This window comes from Tamandua tetradactyla, chromosome 1, assembly GCF_023851605.1.
Source record: "Tamandua tetradactyla isolate mTamTet1 chromosome 1, mTamTet1.pri, whole genome shotgun sequence".
Taxonomy (NCBI): Eukaryota; Metazoa; Chordata; class Mammalia; order Pilosa; family Myrmecophagidae; genus Tamandua; species Tamandua tetradactyla.
The window spans coordinates 143166870-143185651 of NC_135327.1; the positions used below are offsets into that span (position 1 = coordinate 143166870).

Consider the following 18782-nt stretch of genomic DNA (forward strand, 5'->3'; position numbering starts at 1 on the left):
AAGAAAGGGCATTTGTCCACTGCTGCATAACAAACTATCCCAAAAACTAAATTTTAAACTTAGTAGCTTAAAACAATTGTTTTTCTTATAACTCACAATTATGTGGGTCAGGAATTTTGGAAGGGTTCAACTGGGCAATTCTGCTCCATGTATCATTATCTGAAACCACTCTGTGGCACTCAGCTGGTGGCAGGGGAGTCTGGAGGGTCCAACATGGCTTCACCCATATGCGGGCACCTTGGTAGGGATAGCTGGAAGCCTGGCTCACTGGGACCCCTCTCCATCCCACATAGTGCCAAGGTCTCTCCATGGGGCTATTCCAGCAGGGGTGTAAAAAACTGCCAGTAATCTAAAAGCTCAGATTCCAGGGGAAAGGAACATAGACCCCACTTCTCAATGGGAGGCATGTCAAAGACTTGGCAGTGACACCCACTCTGAAGCCATCAGGTCTAGAGTACCTGAGCACACAGATGGTTGAGATACTATTTCCAGGGCAGTGTATTCAGCCTCCTGGAGATGAGGGGTGTCAGAAGGCCCTAATAGAGGTGGGTACAGTTCATGTTCCTTGACCCTTGAAGCTACAAAGTGAGAGAAAATGGCAAAGCTCATGCAGCCTCTGAGAAACAGTAACTGAGAATTCCTCCCTCCCTCTTTTTACAAAAAAGATTCAGCAAGCAATTTGGCTGAAAGCTTGACCACCCCACCCAGCATTTTACTCCCTCAGACAGTGTCTCCCCCACCCTCCCCACCCCCAGCTATCTTGACAGCAGGGGCTCCAGGCCCTAACTAAATAGATCAAATAGAGACAGTCAGCAGAAGCCAGCCATGGAGACCTTTCAAAGTCCCTACTTCAACAACATAGCATTTAGGTTATCAGGACAGTGCAGCCATTCTACATGCTGCTCTCATGAGCACTTATTGAAATGACAGCTTCAAAAAGAAGTTGCCAAGAGCCCCTTGGAAATGCAATATGGGCCTCTCAGAGCCCATGACCTGTTACAAGGACAAACTCAACTGAACAAACATCTACAGCTCTGAATGACTTACTTATGCACACGGGGCTCTGTACAAACCTGAAAGAATGTGACAACTTTTAAATTGCCTCCCCTAAGCTATACAATGTCTGTGGTGATGTGAAATGTTAGCAAAATTTTGAAAAGAGCAAAATGTTTTACAAAGAATTAATCACGGTATAGCCATACTGATCCCTCCACCAAATTCTGCAAACTGTTGTGGTGTCTTACAGCCACTAAGGCTGAAAGGAAGGAGCACTAGAAAGATTCAGAGGGAAAATCCTGCCTTTTATGCCCTTTCACCTGCTAACTTCACAAATCTGTTCTAAGGGCCAGCCCTTGCCAAACCTTCAGGTAGAAGGCTCTTCATTGTGTATGTTACTACATAATGGTAACAGCATTATAATATTACTCTTCAGAAAAGTGTTTTCCTAATATCGTGGGGAATGCTTATGTTCTGATCACCACTGGAACAAATATCCTGGTTATGTCTAGTATAGCACAATCTTCAGAACCCTGGCATGCCCTAGGGTTTCTGTTGCACTGGGAAGAAGGAATACACAGTGGTGGCAGTGTGTAAGTAACTCAAACTCCAGCAAATATTCAAGTAGGCTTCCTGATAAGCCCTCACTGCCAAGGGTTGGACAAGTGTAAGGCAAGAGATGAGACTTGTACGCAAAATTGAAGAAGGATGTCACCCTGTGCTTCCACAGTCCTGAGAGTGAGAGCCCCTTAAATTGTGCTTCTCACTGGCTTCATGGCTTTATTTTCCCATTCACTCCTCAAATGTCTGCCCATCATTACCACTTTGGTGGGGAGTGTAATCCTAGTCAACAAGGAGAGCTTAAAGAAGGAGGGACTGAGTAATCAATAGTGCCAATGGTGGCAGAGAGATAAAGTGAAGGGATTTGACCAGGTGGAGATCTCAGTGGCCCAAAACTATAGCAGATCAAGGGTTGCTGATGAATGGCCTGTTCTGGTCAGCCCCTGGGCAATGGTCCCAGATGAGGGGAGTAAATAAGACTGTGAGAATGGCCACATATGTTCCCTTTCAACAAGAGGGTTCAGGATCTTTCTAGAGAGATCCCTATCCTGTAGGAAACTTCTTTCTCCCCTGGCTTGAGTATCAGACCTCATACTGCCTAGGATACAGCATTAGACACGTGTTTTTTCTTTAGCATCCTTGCCGATGATGTCATAAAGCCAAATCTGGAATCTTAGAGCTGGAGAAAAAAAAATAGGAACTGTCTGGTTCCTGATTGCCAACAAATGGTTCACACCAAAACAGGTTTTTCTATAATTGAATTAGTCTATTTGAGAACCTGAAGAAAATGGGGACTATCATTTTACACTTCCCCTATATCACACACATATAGCCCTGGCCACTTTCATTTGCTGCCTTCCCTTCCAGGAGCCTTACCACTTCTCAAAAACAATTTCCATATTCTCTTTCATCTGTTTACTACTTCCACCCACTCCTTTCTCTCCACCAACCCCAGCAAACACCTTTTATATCTTACTGGAAAACCTAGACATTCAGTTTGTGAATTTGAAATAGAAAAATATTCAGAGTGATTAATGCTAGAATAGAGGACTCAGGGGCCCATAAATCTGACTGTGGATTCCATCTAGTAGGAAAACCTCAATGACAGTAAGGCAGAGATTGCTTGTGGTAGGTTGAATTCTGTACCCCAAGGGAAAAACATGTTGTTAATCCCATTCTTGTGGTTATGAATCCACTATAAATAGAGTCTCTTTAGATGTTATTTTGAGTTGAGGTGTGGCCCACCTGAATGCGGTTGGGCCTTAATCCAATTTACTGGACTCCTTTATGAGCAGAAGAAATTCAGTGAGAGAAAAAAGCCTCGGAGAGGAGCCAAAATCTGAAGGTCACTGGAACTGGAAGAGAAAGAGAGGACATTGCCAAGTGATGGAAAAACCAAGGAACCTAAGGATTGCCAGCCAACCAGAATACTACCACTACCAACCTCTCAGGAAGAAGCAAGCCTTCTAGCCTCTAAATTGTAAGCCAATAAATTTCCATTGTTTAAACCAAACCATTGTGTGCTATTTGTCATACAAATACACCACTCAAGGTTCAGAACACCAGTAACACTTATAAAATCCATGCATTGCTTATGTTGCTTTTAATAACATCTTAAGAAAGCATTCCCATTGAAAGAATTATATACCATAACCAAGTGGGATTTATCCCAGATAGCAAGGCTGGTTCAACATCAGAAAATCAATTACCAACAAATCAAAGCAGAAAAACCGTATGATCATCTCGATTGAAACAGAAAAGACATTTGACAAAATTAAATATCCTTTCTTGATGAAAACACTTCAAAGGATAGTAATAGAAAGGAACTTCTTCAACATGATAAAGGGAATATATGAAAAACCACAGCTATCATCATCCTCAAAAGCTTTCCCTCTAAGATCAGGAACAAGACAATGATGCCCACTGTCACCATTGCTACTCAACATTGTGCTGGAAGTTCTAGCCAGAAAAAAGTTCTAGCCAGAGCAATCAGAAAAGAAAAAGAAATAAGGGCATCCACACTGGGAAGGAAGAAGTAAAACTCTCACTGTTTGCAGATGACATGACACTGTATGTCAAAAATCCCGAAAAATCTGCAGTAAAGCTAGTAGCGCTAATATATGAGTACAGCAAAGTGGCAGTGTACAAGATCAACACCCAAAAATCAGTAGTGTTTCTGAACACTATTGATGAGCAATTTGAGGAGGAAATTTTAAAAAATCCCAACTACAATAGTAATAGAAAGAATCTAATATTTAGGAATAAATTTAACTAAGAATACAAATGACCTATACACAGAAAACTACAAGAAATTGCTAAAAAAAAAATCATGGAAGACCTAAATAAATGGAAGGGCATACTGTGTTCATGGATTGGAAGACTATATGGTTAAGATGTCATTTTTACCCAAATTGATTTATAGATTCAATGCAATATCAATTAGAATTCCAAGAAGTTACTTTGCAGAAGTAGAAAAACCAATAACCAAATTTATTTGGAAGGGCAGGCTGCCCTGAATAGCTAAAAATATATTAAGAATGAGAAATGAAGTTGGAGGTCCCATACTACCTGGCTTTAAAGCATATTATGAAGCAACAGTGGTCAAACAGCATGGTACTGGCATAAATTAGATGTACTGACCAATGGAATCAAATTGAATGTTCAGAAATAGACCCTCTCATCTATGGACAATTGATATTTGAAAAGGCGGTCAAGCCAACCCACCTGGGAAAGAGCAGTCTCTTCAATAAATGGTGTTTGGAGAACTGGATATCCATAAGCAAAAGAATGAAAAAGGATCCATGTCTCACACCCTATACAAAAATTAACTCAAAATAGATCAAAGACCTAAACATTAGAGCTAAAGATCATAAAATGTTTAAAATAAAATGTAGGGAAATATCTTATAAATCTTGTAATAGGAGGTGGTTTCCTAGACCTTACACACAAAGCACTAGCATTGAAAAAAGAAATAGAAAAATGGGATCACTTCAAAATTAAACACTTTTGTACATCAAAGAAATTTGTCAGGAAAAAAATGGTGGCCTACACAATGGGAGACAATATTTGGTGACCACATATCATATAAGGGTTTAGTATTCAGGATATATATAGAGATTTTTCTACTCAACAACAAAAAAGACAAACAACTCAATTAAAAAATGGGCAAAAGACATGAACATACACTTCTCAGAAGAGGAAATACAAATGGCTAAAAGGCTCAAGAAAAGATGCTCAACTTCACTGGGGTATTAGGGAAATGCAAATCAAAACCGCAATAAGATATCATCTCACACCACTAGAATGGCCATTATCAAAAAAACAGAAAACAACAAAAGAGGATGTGGAGAAAAAGGCACAGTTATCCACTGTTGGTGGGAAAGTAAAATGGTGCAGGCACTCTGGAAAGCAATTTGGCCATTCCTCTGGAAGCCAAATATAGAATTGCCATATAATCCAGTAATCCCATTACAAGATATATATTCAGAGGAACTGAAGGCAAGGACACAAATGAACATTTGCATGCTGGTGTTTATAGCAGCATTATTTACAATTGCCAAGAAACGGAAACAGCCCAAATGTCCATTTATGGAAAAGTGGCTAAACAAGCTGTGATGTATACATATAATGGAATATTACGCGGCTGTAAGACAGAATAAAGTCATGATCATGTAACAACATGGATAAACCTTGAGGACATTATGCTGAGTGAAATTAGTCAGAAACAAAAGGACTAATACTGTATGGTCTCACTGATATGAACAAACATTAATGAGTGAACTTTGAGAGTTGAAGTTAAGAATATAGGTTATCAGGAGTTAGAAATAGGGTAGAGACTTGGCATTTGGTGCTGAAGGAATACAGATTGTGCAACAAGATTGATTGTAAAAATTCAGAAATGGATAGCACAGTACTACCTAACTGTAATATAATTATGTTAAAACACTGAATGAAGCATGTCAGAATGATAGAGGGAGGATGGCTGGGGACATATTGAAATCAGAAAGAAAGATAGATGTTAAAGATTGAGATGGTATAATCTAGGAATGCCTAGAGTGTATAATAATAGTGAAATGTACAAGGTACAATTTTAAAAATGTTTTTGCATGAGGAAGAACAAAGGAATGTCATTATTGCAGGGTACTGAAAATAGATGGTAATTAATATTTTAAAATGTCACCTTCTGTGTGAGACCTAAGCAAAAAATGTTTATTTGTTACAAAATTAATATTTTGACTAGTGCACTTCCTAATATAACTTATGTAGATAGTTTGATTGAACGCCATAAGTACTTGGAATCTCAGGTAGGACATGAGATTTTGTTGGTTTGTCCAGAGTGATGCCCCGATGAATCCCAGAGTGATTCGATCAGTGAGTGGAAAAGTATCTGCAAAGCCCCCTTCGGGGAGTGGTGAGAACAGGGAGAAATTCAACTTCCCCAAGTTGAATTCTTTTTTTTTTTTTTTTATTAACAGAAAAAAAAAAAAGAAATTAACACAACATTTAGAAATCATACCATTCTACATATGCAATCAGTAATTCTTAACATCATCACATAGATGCATGATCATCGTTTCTTAGTACATTTGCATCGGTTTAGAGGAACTAGCAACACAACAGAAAAAGATATAGAATGTTAATATAGAGAAAAGAAATAAAAGTAGTAATAATAGTAAAAAAAAAAACAAAAAAAAACAAAAAAAAACCCTATAACTCAGATGCAGCTTCATTCAGTGTTTTAACATGATTACTTTACACTTAGGTATTAATTTGCTGTCCATTTTTGAGTTTTTGTATCTAGTCCTGTTGCACAGTCTGTATCCCATCAGCTCCAATTACCCATTATCCTACCCTGTTTCTAACTCCTGCTGGACTCTGTTACCAATGACATATTTCAAGTTTATTCTCAAATGTCCGTTCACATCAGTGGGACCATACAGTATTTGTCCTTTAGTTTTTGACTGGACTCACTCAGCATAATATTCTCTAGGTCCATCCATGTTATTACATGCTTCATAAGTTTATCGTGTCTTAAAGCTGCATAATATTCGATCGTATGTATATACCACAGTTTGTTTAGCCATTCTTCTGTTGATGGACATTTTGGCTGTTTCCATCTCTTTGCAATTGTAAATAACGCTGCTATAAACATTGGTGTGCAAATGTCCATTTGTGTCTTTGCCCTTAAGTCCTTTGAGTAGATACCTAGCAATGGTATTGCTGGGTCGTATGGCAATTCTATATTCAGCTTTTTGAGCCAAGTTGAATTCTTGATATTCTCACAAACAGTATTGACAACCAAAGCTGTAGGCAGAGCCCCCAGTCTTGGGGTTTGTTCATATGAAACTTAACCCCGCAAAGGATAGGTCAAGTCTACTTAAAATTTAGGCCTAAGAGTCACCCCCAAGAGTGCCTCCTTTGTTGCTCAGATGTGGCCCCTCTCTCCAGCCAACACAACGAGCAGTCTCACCACCCTACCCCTCTCTACGTGGGACATGACTCCCATGGGTGTAGACCTTCCTGGCAACGTGGGACAGAGATCTTGGAATGAACAGAGACTCAGCATCAAGGGATTGAGAAAAACCCTAGAATGAGCTGAGACTTAGCATCAAGGAATTGAGAAAACCTTCTCGACCAAAAGGGGGAAGAGGGAAATGAGACAAAGTGTCAGTGGCTGAGAGATTCCAAACAGAATCGAGAGGTTATCCTGGAGGTTATTCTTATGCATCAAGTAGATATCATCTTGTTATTCAAGATGTAATGGAGAGGCTGGAGGGAACTGCCTGAAAATGTAGAGCTGGGTTCCAGTAGCCATGTTACTTGAGGATGATTGAATAATGATACAGCTGTAACAGTGTGACTGTGTGATTGTGAAAACCTTATGTCTGATGCTCTTTTTATCTGCCTTGTCAACAGGCGCGTAGAACATATGGAATAAAAATAAATAATAGGGGGAACAAATGTTAAAATAAATTTAGTTTGAAATGCTAGTGATCAATGAAAGCATTGAAATCAGAAAGAAAGATTTTATAACACTACTGATATAATGCCTTTGCATTATAATAAAGACATTATGCCATTATTTTCAGTACCCTGCAATAATGACATTCCTTTGTTCTTCCTCATGCAAAAACATTTTTAAAATTGTACCTTGTACATTTCACTATTATTATATACTCTAGGCATTCCTAGATTATACCATCTAGTATGAAATGCTAATGATCAATGAAGGGGTAAGGGGTATGATAGGTATAATCTTTTTTTTTTTCCTTTCCTGTGTTCGTTTTATTTCTTTTTCTATTGTCTTTTTGTTTCTTTTTCTGAATCAATGCAAATGTTCTGAGAAATTATGAATATGCAACTAGGTGATGATATTGTGAATTACTGATTATGTATGTTTTATTTTGTTTCTTATTTTTTAATTAATAAATTTTTAAAAAAAGGACAGAAAAAAAAAAGAAATACTAGTGAACAATGAAAGGGAGTGGTAAGGGATATAGAAAAAAATAGGGGAACAAAGGTTAAAATCTATAGAGTAGATGGAAATACTAGTGGTCAATGAGAGGGAGGGGTAAGGGGTATATTATGCATGAGTTTTTTCTTTTTTCTTTTTATTTCTTTTTCTGGAGTGATGCAAATGTTCTAAAAAATGATCATGGTGATGAATATACTACTATGTGATGATATTGTGAGCCATTGATTGTACACCATGCACAGAATGTTTGTATTTTAAGAATGTTCATGTTTGTGTGTTGGTTTGGTTTGATAATAAAAAACAAATTAAAAAAAAAGAATATAGGTTATCAGGAGATAGAAATAGGGTAGAGACTTGGCATTTGGTGCTGAAGGAATACAGATTGTGCAATAAGATTGATTGTAAAAATTCAGAAATGGATAGCACAGTACTACCTGATTGTAACACAATAATCTAAGTACACTGAATGTAGCTGAATGTGAGTATGATTGAGGGAGAAGAGCTGGGGACACATGAAACCAGACAGAAAGATAGACAATAAAGACTGAGATGGTATAACTTAAGAAGGCCTAGAGTGGACATTGATGGTAATTAAATGTATAACTGTAAGAATATTTTTGCATGAGGGAGAACAAATGAATGTCAATATTGCAAGGTATTGAAAATGGATGGTGTACAGGAAAAAGTACAATCAATGCAAGCTAGGGTGTATAGTCAACTGTAACAGTGCAATATGCTTCTACTGAATGTAACAAAGGCATTATGCCAAAACTAAATGTCAACAGGAGGGGACATGGGGAAGGAGTATAGATTCTTTGCAGAAGAAAAGGAAGCATCTTCATATAGATTATGGTGGCAAAGGCATGCCTATTTACATAGATTGGATTGTATGATAAGTGAATAAAACTGTTTAAAAATGAAAAGAGAGAAACAAGTGGTAGAGAAAATGTGGGGAAAGAGATGTACCTATTCACTGTCGGTAGGAACATGAGCGGTGCAGCCCCTTGGAGGGCAATGTGGTGGTTCCACAGGAGGCTAGGAGTGGGGTTACCATATGATCATGCAACCCTGTTGTTTGGTATATACCTGGAGAAAGTGAGTGTGGGGACCCAAATGGACATTTGCATTGGACATTATGGCGACATTGTTCATGATTCACAATGGATGGAGGTGGCCTAAGGGTACAACAACTGAGGGAAGAAGGGGGAACTGTTGTGTATAAATGTGACAAACTACCATATGACTGCAAGGAGTGAAGTTATGAGGCATGCAACTAGATGAAGGAAACTTAAGGACTGAATGTTGAATGAAATTTCAGAGACAAAAAGACATGGACTCATATGAACTAATTATAATATATAAACTCAGGGAATTGAAGTTGAGATCCTGGGTTATTAGGTTAGGACCTATTGTAAAGGGTCCTAGATTGTAAGCTTTTACAGCAGCCACATATATTCAGGAGTTGTAACTGTTATTTCTAAATTCTGAGAAACTGAGCTGTTTGTATATAACCTGGCCAGTCCCCAAAACTTCAGGTATTTACATGATATGTGAGGCTCAGAGTTAGAGCTCTGAAGCTAAGAAAATCAGCATTACCCCATAAAGGAACTGTTTAAAAAATTGAAAAAGGATCAGACTTCAGCTAGAAATATAAATGAAGCTGATCTGGATAGGACTAAGGTTAATCAGAATACAGGGTAAGGGGTGATATGGACCATATTTTAAAATTTCAACTTCTGTGTGAGACCAAAGGGAGAGATGTTTATTTGATGGAAAATTTTTATTTTGAGTAGCACACTAATTTAACTTGTATGCTCACTTATTCAAATACCGTCAGAACAGAGAGTCTTGAATAGGGCATGAGATCTTGTTGGTTTGTCCAAGTTAACGTGATGCCCCAATATATCCCAGAGTAATTACTGGGGCAATGAATAAAAAAATATTTGCAAAGTCCTGTCAGGGGACTGCGGAGAAAGGAGGAAATATTCAACTTCCCCATATGGAGAATTTCTAATATTCTTGCAGGCAGTGAGGACAACCAAATCAATAGGCCGAGCCCTCAATCTTGAGGTTTGCCTTTATGAAACTTATTCCTGCAAAAAATAAGCTAAACCTCCTTATAATTATACCTAAGAGTCACCTCCAGAGAATCTCTTTTGCTGCTTAGATGTGACCTGTCTCTCTAAGCCAAATCAGCAGGTGAACTCACTGCCCTCCCTGCTACGTGTGACCTGATTCCCAGGGGTGTAAATCTCCTTGGCAGCATGGGACAGGACTCCCAGGATAAACTTGGACCTGTATTATGGGATGGAGAAAGCCTTCTTGACCAAAAGGGGGAAGAGAGAAATGAGACAAAATAAAGTTTCAGTGGCTAGGAGATTTCAGAGTCAAGAGTTTATCCTGGAGGTTATTCTTATGCATTAGACAGATATCCCTATTTAATTTATGGTGTAATGAAGTGGCTGGAAGGAAGTACCTGAAACTGTTGAGCTATATTCCAGTAGCTTTGATTCTTGAAGATGATTGTATAACGATATAGCTTTTACAATATGATTGTGTGATTGTGAAAACCTAGTGTCGGATGCTTCTTTTATACAGGGTAGGACAGATGAGTAAAAAATATGAATAAAAAATGAGTAATGGGGGGATAAGGGATAAAATTAATTGGGTAGATTGAAACACTAATGGAATGAATGAGCAGGAAGGGTAAGGGGTATGGGATATATGAATTTTTTCTTTTTTCTTTTTATTTCTTTTTCTGAAGCAAATCTTCTAAAAATGATCGTGGTGATACATACACAACTATGTGATGATATTGTGAGCCACGGATTGTACACCCTGTATGGACTAATGTGTGTGAAGATTTCTCAATAAAAATATTTTTTTAAAAAAGAAAGCATTCCCTCTGTAGGGCTCCTGCCAGCATTATGCAATCCAAGAGAATCATTATAGTATAATCATCATTATGACATGATCGTTTTTCAATCATCTCCTGTGTAGTCTGGGTACATTATAACTGAATTCTCTCACTGACAGAATTTCTTTAAAATCATAGTATACATTAGATTTTTTAAAGTGTGTTGGAAAACAACAACAGAGTTTTTCAGATGTTTCTCTAGTACACATTCAGAAATCATAATCTTATCTGACAATGTGGCTGTTTCAGTTGGCTAAAGCAGCCAGAATGCAATATACCAGAAATGGGCTGGCTTTTACAATTGGAATTTATTAGCTTAAAAATTTACAGTTCTAAGGCCATGAAAATGTCCAAGTTAAGGCACTAATAGGATGATACCTTCCCTGAAAAAAGACTTACGGGATCTGGGACACCTCTGTCACAAGGGAAGGCACATAGCCAGCGTCTGCTGGTCCTTCTCTCCTGGGTGTCATTCCTTTCAGCTTCTGGCTTCAGTGGCTTCCTCTCTCAGCTTCTGTGGGTGCTTCTCTGAATTCGTCTCTGCTTCTCTGAGCTCTCTGGGCTTTTTCTGTGTTCTTTATCCTCTTATAAAGGACTCCAGCAGAGGCATTAAGACCCACCTTGAACCGGGTGAGACATATCTCAGTTGAAATAACTTAATCAAAAACGTAATAGGTCTGTACTCATAAGAATAGATTAAAAGAACATGGCCTTTTCTGAGGTATAGAACAGCTTCAAACCACCACAAGGACCATAACTGAACTATGGACCATTTGTTCAATTACAATATATATTTCAAGCACCCTGTAATGCAAAAGCAAACAGACTCTTTCTTTTCATCCCAAATCTGTCACACCACAGCCAGCCAGGGCCCTTTAGCCATTCTCATGATATATAAGGTAACTTTAAACCCTAGTTAATTGTGCCAATGTCTGTGAAAATCATCCAAGGACTGGAGTTGGTCCTACTATTTGTGGTCTATTGTTTTGATATAGGCATTGTCCCTAGACTGCTGGAGAATAGAAAAAGCAACTATCCCCTGAGAATGTGGCCTAAAGAAAGAATTAAAAAGAATAAATAGAGCTTTATATGCAAAAGTATTCATTATTAATAATGATATTCGGAAGCCTAACTATCAATCTGACAGTAGGAAAATAGTTTGGCATATTGAGAATGGAGTGGAATATTATACAGCCATTATAAATAAATGCTGATCATGTAGACAGTGGAAATGTAGAAAATGTTTAATACAATGTTTAAAATGTTATCTATACTGTGATATAGTATCATTTACAATGATATAAAATAGGTGTACACTTAGATAAGGATTAGAAAGAAACATGGGAAGAAAATATTTGGTGTCAAGGTGATTAGATTGTAGGTGATTCATTGGTAGACTGCCCGCCTTCCATGTGGGAGCCGTGGGTTCGATTCCTGGACCATGCACTCCCCCCGCAAAAAAAAAAAAAAAAATATATATATATATATAATTTATTTTGTAGCTGTTATAACATTGAGTATACAATAAATAAACACTATAAAGAAAAGGAAAACACTCAAGTAAGATCCTTTTCATGCCAGGAGGAGAAGTCAGTGATGTTTGAGATCATTCAGCATTCTTCCTTGCTCCTTCAATCTTAACCCAGATGGAGGAAATATGCACGTATTCTGGGTTTTCTGGAGCCCTGTGTGCCTGGGAAGACAGCACTCTATTTTACAGTGAAACAGAAACCTCAAACTTTTTAGTCATCTTTGGTAACAAATCTAAAGAGCATTTGAACTATTTCTTGTCATTTTTCCATGATGAATAGTGTGCACAAAAACTTTGTTTATGAAAAGTGATGCATTTCTCCTCTCTCTCCCTCCCCCACACTCTTTCTGCAGTTCTGCTAAGCCAATATTCTCTAGAATGAGCACAAAACAAATCGAATAACAGCTACACAAATCGAATTACAGCTTCTGTACATCAACATCAAGAAGGACGACGCTTAGGAGAGATTGGAGTCGAGAGTTGAATGCAGACAAGAGCAGAGCATCCACTTGTCAAGACACCTTTTCAACGTAGGCGGCAGAGGTGGGAGTCATTTTCTGGAAAGAGATGCAATCATGGATTAAACACCAGCTCATTGGAAATGCTCACTGAGTAAGATCAGATAACATTCATGAAAAATCACATTCAGGAAATCTTTTAAGGAAGGGGAACATAAATGTGCTAGAATTAGCATGTAAAAATATATATACTGAGGTTTGTAAACTGTCCTTTTTTAATTAAACTGAAAACAAAAAGCTTTAACTTTTCAACATCATAAAAAAAAAAGGCAGTCAGTTCTAAATTATTCCTATCTTAATCGCCAAAAGACTGAGCAAGCATCATTTATTGAAGAAGCATCTTAGAAAATGCCTCTGAATGTTTTCCTAGAGACATGACCTTCGATTCCCCGTCTCTGCCGTTCATTTATTTCACTGTGTAATTAGTTATAACCACTCAGTTATTAAGAGATGTAAAGCTTCATACTTTTTACTGAGTCTGTGTTTTAATCTATCCGTTCAAGTTATTACTGAGAAAGTGTTTCTGACATACTATTACTCCATCAAGCTGTATATTACAGGAAGTACATCTTACATCATAGATTCCCAGGCATCATAGATTACCCTATCTTTCAAGAAACTGTATCAAGGAACTCTGAAAAATATAGAAAGCTCATTTTCAACTTGGATGCTCACATGTAATATATAGGCTACTATCAAATAAACACTTTTTTTTCTAATTCTCCCTAGTATATGCATAGGAATTTAATATACTTTATAAATAGGTATCTAAAATAGCTCGGGTTTTTTTCCACTTCTTTACCATACATATGATCAGAAATCTACATCCTTCATTTCCCTTACTGATAGGCACTCATTTTTGTTTAAAAAAATTCATTCCATCAAACCTATCTCTAAATGATAGTAAGTGGTACTAACAAAATAAATAATAATCTAATAGCCTTAGAAATAAATTAATGTATACTTATACAAGTCAGAGAAACTTGGTAGGAGTGAGTTGCCTTTTAATTTACTAATGTTGGCTTTAAAAGTCCTCAAATGTTTTGCTTTTCTGGGGTTGGTTGGCATTTGGAAGCAGTTACAACTAACCAGTTGTCTTTAACAATTTTTTGCTCCCAGTCATCCCCCACCATCACCCTCACCCCATTTCCTGCCAAGATCCAACAATAGAAAAATATTTAACATTGAAATAGCCAATTGCCTAAGAATAAACACAAGCTAAAATGTACATGCAGGGATAATCAATGTAAGCAGAACCATGTTCTCTACTGAGTAGAAAATATGGGCATATAGAATGCCTTGATTCATAGACTGATAACTAAGATCAAATTAGCAGATATCACTGAAACACAGGACAGAGAGGATAACACCAGAAGTGCTACAGATCATAGTTGAGTTTTCCTAACCTCTGTTCGAACCATAGTCCAATTTTAGCCAAATGTTTTTGGTACCAGCCATCTTTTCACCATAAGCTGGATTGTTTCAAATGGCTTAAAGTATATTACAGGTGTGCCACAAATGAGTAAATCCCAATTTTACAAAAATGTACATTTTCTAAAGAAATGTAAATTTCTTTAGATTTCCAAATTAAGGAAATTCTTAGTATCTGTAACTAAAATATCAGCCATCCTGGGGGTTATTTATTGCTCTAAGTATTAGCTCTCTACTGAATTCAAAACACCCTACTAACCAAATTTAATTACACACAACTTTTCAAGAATTCATCTTTTATTTAAAGGGAGGTTCCTCTCCATCTACAATAAAAACAGAAGGTATTGCCTTTCTCTGATGCATACAAATTACAGATTCCATAGGGAGTCTACATTACTACTAGTGGAGTTTACAAAAATGAAAAAGTACTTCCTATTCACGTGCAAATGTTTTTTTAAAAAGTTTTTGCCACAGAACCTTAGTATAATTTAGCATACCACAGTGCTCTGAAGATGGGTCATTGACAATGTACCATTTGTACATAGGTAATACACATGTAAATCACTAAATGTTAAGTATTAGAAGTATGTTTTTATCTTTTCTAAAAACTGTGACTCCCTTTCTCATTCAGTTCTGTTGTATTGTGTCCAAAAGTTGTGTGTAATTTTTTTAAGGTCCAGAAAATGTAAAGAAAATTTGTTGGAATATTTGAATTTCTGTAAAAAAAAATAATAAAAATAAGATTTTGTTACTTAAAAGAACTCTTGGTGTTGTGTCACACATTCAGTGCATTTAGTGACTGTCTTGATCCAGTGATCCAGTGACAGATGGTTTTGAAACAACTGTCATAAGAAAAACCTCCTTGCAGCTGGATTCCATAATATTTGCCAACAGCAGACATTTACTCGCCATGCAGGACCCTCATGATTAAGATTTTCAAAGCTTTTTTTAGCTAAATTTTGATACATCTCAAGTTAAACCTTCTTATACACGGTGGAGTGAAATGAATAACTCAGTACGTGGAGACTACTCAAGTAAAACTTGACCTAAAACATCCAATTAATTGCAGAATCTCTACTTTGCAGATTTAAAATAACCACCTGTTTTGTCCATAGTGATAAATCCCAGAGTGATTTGAACAGTGAATAAAAATGTATTTGCAAAGTCCCCTTGGGGGAATGGTGAGAAAGAAGGAAAATTCAAGAAAGTGGAGAATTCTTGATATTCTCACAACAGCGGGGACAACCAGCAATAGGCTGAGCCCCTAATCTTGGGGTTTGTTCATATGAAACTTAACCCCACAAAGGATAAGCTAAGCCTACTTAAAATTAGGCCTAAGGGTCACCCCCAAGAGAACCTCTTCTATTGATTTGATTAGATGTGGCCTATCTCTCTCAGCCAACATAACAAGCAAACTCACTGCCCGTCCCCTGTCTACATGGGACATGACTCCCAGGGGTGTAGACCTTCCTGGAAACGTGGGACAGAAATCCTAGAATGAGCTGGGAGTCAGTATCAAGGGATTGAGAAAACCTTCTTGAACAAAAGGGGGAAGAGTGAAATGAGACAAAATAAAGTGTCAATGGCTGAGAGATTCCAAACAGAGTCGAGAGGTTATCCTGGAGGTTATTCTTACACATTAAATAGACATCACCTTTTTGGTTAAGGTGTAATGGAGAGACTGAAGTGAACTGCCTGAAAATGTAGAGCAGTGTTCCAGTAGCCACGTTTCTTGAAGATGATTGTATAATGATACAGCTTTCGCAAAGTGACTGCATGATTGTGAAAACCTTGTGTCTGATGCTCCTTTTATCTACCTTATCGACAGATGAATAAAACATATGGATTAAAAATAAATAAATAATAGGGGAACAAATGTTAAAATAAATTTAGTAGATTGAAATGTTAGTGATCAATGAAAGGGAGGGGTAAGGGGTATGGTATGTATGAATTTTTTTCTGTTTTCTTTTTATTTCTTTTTCTGAATTAATGCAAATGTTCTAAGAAATGATCATGATGATTAATATACAACTATGTGATAATATTGGGAGTTACTGATTATATAACAAGAATGGAATGATCATATGGTAAGAATGTTTGTGTTCATATGTGGTTATGTTTCATAAATAAATTTTTAAAATTTAAAAATAAAAAGGCAGAAAAATAAAATAACCACCTGTTCTTTAGACATGAGCAACCTTTCAAGATTAGTTTAAAAGGGTCTATGTACAAGAATTATCACCTGCCCAGCTGGAGATCCAGATTCAATTCCCGAAGCCTGCCCATGTAAAAAAAAAAAAAAAAAAAAAGCGGGGGTTCTATTTGTAGGTTCTGATCCCAGATCTTTTGCTTACTGTTTGAATCTGAGCAACTCTAAGCCTCAGTGCCCTCATCTGTAAAATGGACATAAATAATAGTACCCACCTCATAATGTTGTTGTGAAGACATAAATTATAGTGTCATTGTGCTTGACAAATAGGAGATATTCAATCAATGTTCATTACTACCCCCTCCTGTATGCGAGACATCAGATGAGAAAAAGGAGCATAAAACACAGCCTCTGCTCCAAAACTGCTGAAAATATAATTAGAGCAGAGACTGAATACTCAAATGCCTAAAGCGACCACGTAGGGATGTAAATTAGCAGAGCAGTGGGTGGGGGAGATAATAGGAAGGAGTGAGAACTGCAGAGAGCTGGAGCCTTGTTTCTGTCTAAAGGAAACAGTAGCCAATACTCAGCTCTAATTTTTTAACAAAATATGTATTGTTTCCCTACCTTGTGCCAGGAACTGAGAAGAGAGTGGTAAACCAGGACTCAATGAGGTCCCTGCTCTTGGTCTTATATTCCAGTAGGGGAAGCAGTCAATGAAGAACAAAAAGTCAGATAGGTGCCCTGGACAGAATTAAAACAGTATGATGTAACAGAGAGAAATGGGGTGGCTGGTCAGAAAAAGCTCCCATGAAAAGGTAGCATTTAAAGTAAGACTCAACCATAAGGGAGCCATCTGTGTGAAGGGAAGAGCAGGCCAGACAGTGGAGCAACCAGCCCACAGCTCTAAGACAACAATGAGCTCAACGTGCCTAAGGAACACAAAGGGGGTGCAGGGGTGGGGCGGCTGAGCTGAGCCAGGTGTGAGCTCCAGGCTTTGCAGCCAGGTATATGTTTTTTAAGTGTGAGAAATAGCCACTGGAGGTCTTCAATTTTACATTTTTAAAAAATTAATCTTAGCTTCTACTTCTAGCAGAATAAACTCAGTACTCTAAAAAGCTCTCCTTGTACAGTACTGCTAGATCCTGGACAAATTAGAATGAACTTATTTTTAATGTACAGCTTAGCTTGCCAGAAAGTAAGGGAAATCCCAAAGGCTTTAAAAATAAAAGAGGGAGCAGAAAACTGTATGAAGAAGGAGCTAATGCAAAGCATGAGATTGACAAAAGGCAAACCCATATATCAATGTAGGGAACGGGAAACTAAGTCTTGGGTCACTGCCTGTGGGTGAGCTAAATTTGAGATTCCCACCCTAAGCCAGGACACTTGAGGATGGATATAACCTTAGGCAACAGGGGCCCAGAAAATATTCTCATGCTAGCATGAGAAAGCTATGAAGAAACCTTCCCCTACACTGACTTTAGGCATGTCCTCCCCAATTCAGGAATTCAAATTTACACTCTCCATGTGGTCAACAAAACTCTAAGCCAAGAAATTAAAAAGCTTGCTAGGGCCCCTGCTAGCTGGCAGATAGAAACATGCATCTCTGGAAGTAAGCATCCCTAACATGGATCCTGCCAGTTCAACAAAGCATGCACTCACAATAAAACATTATGAACTACACATACCAAAAAAAAAAAAAAAATGACAGAGTCAGCAGAAGTAACTAACAATAGATTATTGCCCCATAGATTTTAGATATTGGAATTATCATATACAGAATATAGAATAATCATGTTGCATAAGCTAAGGAAATTAAAGACAGTATCTAAAAAATGAACAAAGAGTCCATCAGGTACAACCAGGAAGATCTGAAGAAAAACAAAAAAATTCTTAAGAATGAAAAATATAATTGAAATTTAAAATACAAGAGGGCAGTGTAATGTTGGCTCAGTGGCAGAATTCTCGCCTGCCATGCCGGAGACCTGGGATTGATTCCCGAAGCCTGCCCATGCCAAAAACTAGAAAATACAAGGTGTAAATTAAATTAGGTATAACTAAAGAGAGACTTTATAAACTAGAAGACAGATCTAAAGAAATTATTAAATGTAATACAGAAAACCAAGGGGTTGGAAAATGACAGAGTTTAAGAAATAGAAATAATACATGTATCCAATCAGAGTTCCACTAAGAGAAATAGAATA

The 18782-nt window shown here is 37.4% G+C and overlaps 1 protein-coding gene and 1 long non-coding RNA gene across 4 annotated transcripts in view; one reads left to right on the top strand and one right to left on the bottom strand.

Annotated features, from left to right (window-relative positions):
- The window catches only part of LHFPL3 (LHFPL tetraspan subfamily member 3), a 565071-nt gene extending 549918 nt beyond the window's left edge, over window positions 1-15153 (top strand). For both annotated transcript variants that reach the window (XM_077161074.1, XM_077160992.1), the window contains one exon: window positions 12834-15153. Coding sequence is in view for 1 of the 2 variants with exons in the window: in XM_077160992.1 (XP_077017107.1) it covers window positions 12834-12862 (29 nt within the window). In the remaining variant the exon portion in view is untranslated. The remainder of the gene's footprint in view (window positions 1-12833) is intronic.
- The window catches only part of LOC143684443 (uncharacterized), a 131697-nt gene continuing 125349 nt past the window's right edge, over window positions 12435-18782 (bottom strand). For both annotated transcript variants that reach the window (XR_013176045.1, XR_013176071.1), the window contains exon 3: window positions 12435-13037. This is a non-coding gene — a long non-coding RNA (uncharacterized LOC143684443). The remainder of the gene's footprint in view (window positions 13038-18782) is intronic.